This window comes from Notamacropus eugenii, chromosome 7 (assembly GCF_028372415.1).
Source record: "Notamacropus eugenii isolate mMacEug1 chromosome 7, mMacEug1.pri_v2, whole genome shotgun sequence".
Lineage (NCBI taxonomy): Eukaryota > Metazoa > Chordata > Mammalia > Diprotodontia > Macropodidae > Notamacropus > Notamacropus eugenii.
Window position 1 is genome coordinate 14448072 of NC_092878.1, and position 8831 is coordinate 14456902.

The 8831-nt window shown below is 35.5% G+C and overlaps 1 protein-coding gene across 1 annotated transcript; it reads right to left on the bottom strand.

The window, feature by feature from the left end:
- Positions 1-2863: 2863 nt before the first annotated feature.
- On the bottom strand, positions 2864-3841 carry LOC140514068 (olfactory receptor 11G2-like). The gene has a single exon (XM_072624053.1). The coding sequence runs from the start codon at positions 3839-3841 to the stop codon at positions 2864-2866; it is 978 nt and encodes a 325-aa protein (XP_072480154.1).
- Positions 3842-8831: the final 4990 nt, after the last annotated feature.

The following is an 8831-nucleotide window of genomic DNA, read 5'->3' on the forward strand; positions in this document are numbered from 1 at the left end:
CAATTTAGTTTTCCCTTGTACTTACTTTGAATAATATAGATTCTGAAGTATTTGACTACCTGAGAGAGTTGGAAACTTTCCAAACTGGTTTTAACATGTTCAACAAACAGTCAGAATGTCAATAAAATTGGATCTGTTGTGGATCTTCTCTACAACCTCTTCATGAGGGGACCATCCTGGAACCTGTTGGAGTGGGGAGGAAACCTCTTTTCTTTCACTTAAATGGTGAGTTAATTTCATAGTCTATTAGTTAAGTATTAACCAAGTCACCTAGCATTCATTCTGTTTTTAGAAGTTCTTGTTAAAAATGGGCTCTCCTTGATTTCTTAACCACTCCTAAAACCATTACACGTTGGCATGAATTGTGGATAGCCAAGAATATTTATATGTGTGTGTATATATATATGCATATGTATGTATACAATGTAGTTATAAATATATATAATGTATATATGACTATATATTCATAGTATGTATGTAGTATATGTATATGTGTATATACATATATATGCATACATACACATTGTCTCTTTATCTCCCTCTCTCTTCTTCTTATAAGCTCTGATGATCCTTATTCAGGTTCCCCCTCTGATGGATAATCCTGATGCCCTTTCAAGACTGTATCTCCTTATCAGAATTTTAACAGTACTGCTAATGGCTTGATGGGTCTCTAATTATATGAACAGATAGTCATTACTACCTTAGTTTCATTTAACCAATTAACATTGATTAACTTTTGCAAAGGAACATTTGTTGCAAACATATAGCAACAGTAGAAGTCATGAAGAATTCTACCCTATTCCCTCAATTGGGATTGGGGATCATATATAATCTGAAATATTACCTGAGTCCTTGGGAAGGGTGAAGCAACACTTAAAACATTTGGTATAAAGCATTTGCCATCCTCCACGACATCTCCCCAACTCCTGCTAGCCTCACTTCCGAATTTGATATGGCCGATGGATAGCTACTACTGAGCTATGTTTAGTAGGTAGCTCTTCAGGGACTTGGACCCTCCCTCACCTGTATCTGGCCTGTAAATTCTAGCATGTAATCCAGCTCCTAGAATTTTGGTGCCTGCTCTTCTGATCTTTTGGAGCTCACAAGGTCACAAATACTTCTAATATTCTTTAATCTAAAATCAGAAAGAATAGACACAGCAAAGATAGAAGCAACAGCAGGGCTGTCAACAAACCACTTTCTACCTACCAATGGCTTATTATAGTCCTTACCTCCTCATTTGAACATAGCCAAGCAGGGAAGGCCAGTGAATGCCTTTTGAATACATCCCAGTCCTATACCTCAGTTCATCTCTAAATTTTCACTTGGACTGGTGATTTCACTTGGACTTTTGCACAGCTCAGCAACCAATCATAAATCCATCTCTTCACCATGTCATTATCAGACTGAGAACCAGTCATATAATGCCTGTTTATGCTACAAAATTCTAGTGAGGTTTATATTAACTGTACATGCTACACATTCTCATAAGGGTTGGGCTTGGTAAGTCTTCATTACACACTCATAACACATAAACAAGCATCTAGGTATGCATCTCTCCCTACATACATGTAGTCTTTATTTCTATCTACATTTTTCTCTATTTCATCATCTATATCAATATCTATTTATCATCTCTCTATATGAAATACATATGGAAGTTACTCATAGGGTAACTTCATGAATTGTCTGGAGCTGGGATAAGGGATCCAATCCACAACATACATCTTCTGATATTGAAGCAAACATCACAAATCATATCTCACCAAGTCATACTCTAGAGTTACAAAAAAGCATTTTAGGGAAAGGAGCAAATTACAAGAGAATAGCCTCATTAATAAGGTTGTGTCAATGGGGAACATACGTTAATATATAAATGCAATTACTTTGTAATTAATTGAAAAGATAGAAATTTGCTTTACTCACTAAAAAAATACATTATTTCTTTGTCACAACAGACATTTCTCAAGAAATACTTTTTTCAATTCCTTACAAAATATACTTTCTAAAAACACATATACACAGCTGTTAATTGGGTTTATCAACCAAAAGGATATATTCTTTGCCTGTGACAGTATGAGACTTAAAAACAAAACAAAACAATCTCTTTTAATTGATTAGATTTTTCATGTTTCTCTGTGTTGATTTCATTTGCATTATTGTGATCAATGGAACTACTGTTTTTTTTGAAAAGGCAACATTTAAGAAAAACGTGAGAAGACATGTGAGAAGGAGGTATAATGCAATGGAAAGAGCAATGGACTTGAAGCATGAAACTGAAGTCATGAGACCTGAGTTTGAATTATGACCCTACCTATTCTTGGGCAAGTCACTTAATTTCTCCAGGATACAGTTTACATATCTGAAAAATAAGGAGGCTGAACCTTTCAGATTCTTTCCAACTCTAGATCTATAGTTCTGACAAACACTCAATTACATGACTACAATTGAAAATAGATAAGGAAATGGATGTTGACAAATTATTCCGTAAAGGAAAAAGAAATTCATTGTGATTTAAGTATTTTCAGAAATACTCAAAGAAATAAGATTATTTCCATTTTTTGTCTACCAAAACAAAGAGGTTAAAATCAATACAAAGCTAGTTTTGCAAATCTTTTCTTTTATTCTATTTATTAATGAACAGGATAGTTGATAGTTTTTTTAAAGGAACTCTGTGGTTGGAAAATCTCTCTTTTACTAAAAAATCCAAAAATTACTGAGAAGTAAAAGTTTTAAACTTATAGGTATTGACAATGTCAATTATCATAGGCCATAGGTCAGTGATGTTGAGTAATAGGATGATAAAGTTTCTTACTTAAACTAAATTATTCTTGGGTCTTCACCTCTGGAGAATGTTAAAAGTCTAGCTAGATCTCAAAGGATATCTTTTACAAAGACTTTCATTCTCATGTCCTAGAACTTTCCTCAGAGCATCCTTCATCTCTTTATTCCTAAGACTATAGATGACAGGATTCAAGAATGGAGTCACCATGGAATAAAACAGGGTCACAATCTTCTGGGTCTCTGTTTCATGCCCAGATCTTGGCCTCATATAAATAACCATTGCAGATCCATAGAAGAGGGACACTACAACAATATGGGAACCACAGGTAGAAAAGGCCTTTCTTTTCCCTCTTCCTGAAGGTATCCTCAGCACTGTTTTCAGGACCAGAGTATAGGTCCCTATAATAAAGAAGAAGGGAATAACCAGAATCATAGAACTCAAGAAGGAACAGGCAAATTCCATCATAGGTGCTGGTGTACAAGTGAGTACTAGAATTGGGGATGGGTCACATAGAATGTGGTCAATGATCTTGGGGCCACAATAAGACAACTGGGAGATGATGATGATGGGAACAGGGAACCAAAGGAAGCCAATTACCCAGCAATTGACAACCAGTCTGGTTCGCAGATGTCTTGTCATGATGATGTGGTAGTGTAGAGGCCGGCAGATGGCAAGATACCGATCAAATGCCATGATGGCAAGAAAAAAACATTCTACTGCACCTAAAGAGAAGAATAAATAGAATTGGAGGAAACATCCAGAGAAGGAGATGACCTTGGTCTCTGAGAAGAAGTTGACCAACATATTGGGGACAGTAGTAGTGACATAGCAGATCTCCAGGAAGGAGAAGTTGGCCAGTAGTATGTACATGGGGGTATGAATTCGTTCATCCCAGCACACAGCACAAATGATAGATCCATTCCCCAAGAGGGTCAGAATGTAAATTGTCAAGAGTACCATGAACAGAAGTTTCTGAATGTCTCCCGTGTAGGTGAATCCCAAGAGGATGAAGCCAGTAACACTGTTGGAGCTGTTGTAGGTGCTGGAGAAAGTCATTTGCCTGTAAACTACACAAAGCACAGAAAATTATTACTTGACAGTGGACTGGTTATTGGGAAACATTTGAAAATTTCAACATAGAAACCCCTGATTCTTTGTAGCATTACTACATGCTACTCCATTCCAATTTCTGTTTCTCTCAATCTATAATCTATTTCTTTTTAAATGCCTTAATTATGTCAATTGTCTTTCAAACCCAAATTATTTTTTCAAAATATGACTCATTACTTAGAAACAGTTTTCACTTTGAAAAGAACCTTATTTTCAACCACCGAAGTTGCTGTCTATAGATCTTCATTTAGTAGAAATATTCTTCTACTATGAAACAATGAAGAAGGAGATTTAGCAATGTATTGGAATCACCATTTTCTTTATCGATTTTTTTTGGTGTCTACATTACTTACAAATAGTTGGTTGACTTAGTCAACGTAGTCAATTCTATGAACAAATCTTTCCAGTTGGCTATCTGATTGAATTGATAGATCATTTCAGTTAAAATAATATAGTTATTATGGGGCAAAGGGTAATACATAGAGCCATAGAACAAGATTAACACCCAACTGATTAGATACCTAGACAGAGTTGAAGTGTTGGAACCTGGTTCAGGGATTAAATAATTCTGCAGAGGCCCTTGTAATCTAACTATAAAGCCTCTGATTATATAGTTCTTCTCTATCAATAGAAATCTCCATTTCCTGTCTTTATTTCCCATTATCTGCTTTTCTAACTCTCTGGGTTAGGTGGCGGTTGTTGTTCAGGAGCTTCTCAGACTGAGGGATTGGGCTTGCTGCATCACATGGGAAATTAGTAAATAAAAATAGAAATAAAAAATAAAGACTAAGAATAATGCAAGTGGGTATGAATAAATGGATGGGTCTTTGTGTGTGCTTGTATATATGTGCTTGTGCATGCATATGTGTGTGTGTGTGTGTGTGTGTGTGTGTGTATACCCATGGGTATGTGGACACCATCCTAAATCAAGTGATAGCAAGTGCAGTGACTTCCTTGAAATATGGAAATATGTCCAAGGCAGTGAAAGAGGAATCGAAATCCTCCATTGGTCAATTCAACTGTCTTCCTGAGAAGTCCTTCTTCTGTAGTTCTGGTCTTTCTAAAATGCAGGAATAGGTAGATGGGGATTCTCCTGAGGCCTCAATATAATATTTTAAAATAAAAAAAGCTTATTAAATTAGTAGAGCAGGAATATTCTGGAAAAAGTTAACTTCAGGAAAACCTTTGCTATTCTGGTGGTAAACAGATGGGGAGAGCATTACAAATAGACAGATTTGGAACTGGTTTACTAACTAGATTCAAAGAGGAGTCCTTAATGGTTTCATGTCAATTTGTTTTCAGTGAACACTCAAGGATTTGTGCTTGACTCTATTCTGCATAACATCTTTATCAATGACTTTGGATAAGGACACAGAAGGCAGGTGCATCAGATTTATATACTACTCAAAGTTGGAAGGAATAGCAAATAACTGGATAATAAAGTCAGAATCTAAACAGGTCTTCACAGGCTAGATAATGTGGTTGAATCAAGATGAAATTGAATAGGAATAAATTATACTTCAGTTCAGAAAGTGAATTTCATATGTATAAACTGGAGAGGGGCTTCGCTATTTCAATACTTCTAATAAGGTGACCATTCCTTCTATCACTATGGATCATATAAAACTGTGCATGAGTAACTTAACTTCTGCTTAGTACTTTCAGTTTTCTCTGTTCAGAATTATCTTTTAAACTATCATCTTATGTGCAAAATGATGCTACCCTCTCACTTTACTTTTGATTGTGGAGTGTGTAAGATGAAAAAGATTCTAAGAACTTAATGACTCAAATTCTAATGAAAATTTCAGGCATCATGATAGGTGGTTGGGGACACATGAGGGTTTTGCATGGTTTTCTTTAAGGTTTACTTTGTAAGTAGCCAGTTACTCTGACCAGTTGTAACTCTGGGCAGACACAGGTTAGCAAAATTTTGGCATTCTCTTTGAGAGAAAGCCTTATGCATTCTGAACTTATCATGCCTTTATTTTTCCCAATATTTTAGGAAAATGAATGGTTGGAGAAATTTGTTGTCTACGTGCCAATGTGTTCTTATATATGTATAGTGCTACACATATTTTCATGGTGACTTCTCAGTTTATGTCTCATTTGAACAGTCCAAAAATGAGGGTTGAAATACACAAACATATCTTCAGCAACCAGATTTACTTAGACAAAGAGAAAGAGCATATAGGCACAGATATCCAGATTATTTGGAACTGAATATGCTGGTTCACTGAGCCTGTGCCCGTCTTTTTTGGTAACTCTTTTACTAGTAAAGTTAGTTATATTCTCAATCGCAAAGGCTCAGCACTCTATCTTCTGGGCTACTTAGTTTTCTATATATAGACATAAACAATACACATACATATACACATATATACAATGCGTAGCTACATAAACATATACACATATATACACACATATACATCACACATATGCATAACAATATACAGGTATGTACCTTTTTATTTTTTAAATATTGTGCAAATCTCTTGACCTTCCTGGGCTGTGATGAGACTTTTCATACAACACAAGGGTAGGGGTGATTGTGTGTCCTTGGGTTAAGGGTAGTTTTCATTTATAAAGTGCTGTAAGTCTAGTCCAGTGAAGTAGGTATGCAAATACTATAGCAGATTAGGAAGCTCAGAAAGGCTTAAGTAATGTCTCTATGATCACACAGCTAGGAAATTTTGGAGCTTGGATTGGAGATGAAGTTTTTTTAGTTTTAAGCCCAGTATGTTTCTAAAATTTTTAAAAAAAATTATGACTAGCATACATCAGTAAACAAACATTTTAATATAGTAAGATGATCAAGAATGCATAAAACCACAAACTTATGTATAGCTTTTAGCAAACCGCATAAAATTTAACAAGATTATAACAAAATTGCTAATTATTTGGACCTCCACTTTTTTTTATTTTCTTCTGTATTTTCTAATGCTTTATTGATTATCTTTTCCTTTGAACTTTTCTGTCACTACCCATCAATTCTTTCCTTTTGTAACAAAAATGCGTAGTCTGCAAACCAGTGCCATCTCCTGTATCTCCTACTGCCTTGGGTAAATGATTGATAAAGGGTTTTTAGCTCTGATTGTATGTAAATGCCTTTTCTGTGTCCTTTGAATAGGGGAGAGAGGTGAGTATTGCTACATAAGGCATTTAGGTCTTTTAAATCCAATAAAGACATTCAACTCCAGATAGCATGGTGTTGTTACCGGTGTGGAATTTGTCATTGACATATGAAGTCATAGAAATCAGACCAGCTTTATTTCTGGATAATAATAATAATAATTAGCACTTACTTGAACCTTTAAGGCTTTCAAAACACTTTACATCTAGTTCGAATCCAGCTTCAAATACTTTCTAGCCATGTGATCTTTGTTAAGTCACTTAACCTGTTTGTCTCAACTTCTTCAACTTTAAAATGATGACAATAGCAGTACTTTCCTCACAGGGTTGTTGTAAGGATCAAATGAGATTGTATATACGTAACATTTAGCACAGTTCTTGGCACATAGAAGACACTTTATTAATCCTTCTTTCCTCCTCCTTCCTATTCTTATTTGATCTTTACAAAAACCCTGTGAGGCAGGTGCTATTATTATCCTCCTTTTAAAGATAAAGAAATTAAAGCTAAGAAAGGTCAAGAGAGGAAAAGCACATTTATCAAATGCTTCTGCGCCATGCATTCTGCTAATTGCAGGACTTGTCCAGGGTCACACAGCTAGTTAGTATCTGAGGCAGGAATTGGACAGTTCTTTTTGATCCCAAGTCCAGCACTCTATGTAATATGCCATCTAGTTCCCTAATAAGACTTATTGATACAGAATGAGACTCAGCTGCTGCCCAGAAAATATGAAAAAGTTGGACATATGCTCATCTTTATCGTTCCAACTCTAAATATCTTTCCTTTGTGCAATGCCATTCAATGAACTCCAAAGTATTTTAGGAAAAGGCAAAAGTTTGCTTCTGAGAATGCATTGTTACTCACTTGTGCTCATTTTGATGGTGTTCCTCCTGGCTTTGCAGAAAACTGCTGTCCGGTTTTCTTCAAATGCAATCTGCAATGACTAGGAAGAACAGGCAGCTTCCTTTAGTTTTCAGTAGGTGTTGCAGCAGTTTGTGTGATGCAGGTTAAATGATCTTGGAGCTAAGTCTACATAAACAAGCTGCTTTGAAAGAGCTTGTTTCATTTCATTAAACAAATGAAAATTGGTTGAATTTGGACATGGAATCTGTTTGTTTCATGCAACATTTTAAACATTGATAACTTTGAATTTTGACTTTGATAGTTTGATATCAGACAAAATAATCTAAGCTAGAGACGGCAGAGAAGGCTTTTCCCTGACATTTATTCTTTCTTCAAAATCCCCCAAATCACAACAAAGTGCATGATGGGAAATTGGTTATTCAGTTGCAACTAAGAAGTGAGTTCAGAGAACTGAGATAAGACCTGAATTCCCAATGTATTTGGTCTACTTAGTTGTTATAGAAAGGAAGCTTCAGAAGATGACAGTTTTGCCATTCGCCAATGTCATATACTTTGCGTCCAAAACTCACAAATATGACATTGTTCTCAGTTGTGACAAATGGCAATCATCCCTGAAGGGGATACAATTTTATCTATCTATCTATCTATCTATCTATCTATCTATCTATCTATCTATCTATCTATCTATCTATCTATCTATCTATCTATCTTTCTATCTGTCTGTCTGTCTGTTTGTCTGCCTCTATCTCTGTCTCTCTCTTTCTCTGTCTCCCTAACTACCCATCCACCCATCTATCTAGTTACTGTATGGAAGCAAACAAGGCTTAGTAGAGCCATTTGTTCCTTCATTTTGATTTTTGTTTTAAGCATTGCATTGCCTACTTTCTTGAGTCAGGGAATGGAATCCCAAAGTCATGTTCATCTTTTTTCTTCTACCTTCTTAAT

Bases quoted from the DNA above. Each gene is read 5' to 3' on its own strand.
- LOC140514068 (XM_072624053.1), bottom strand. From the start codon at position 3,841: ATGACTTTCTCCAGCACCTACAACAGCTCCAACAGTGTTACTGGCTTC.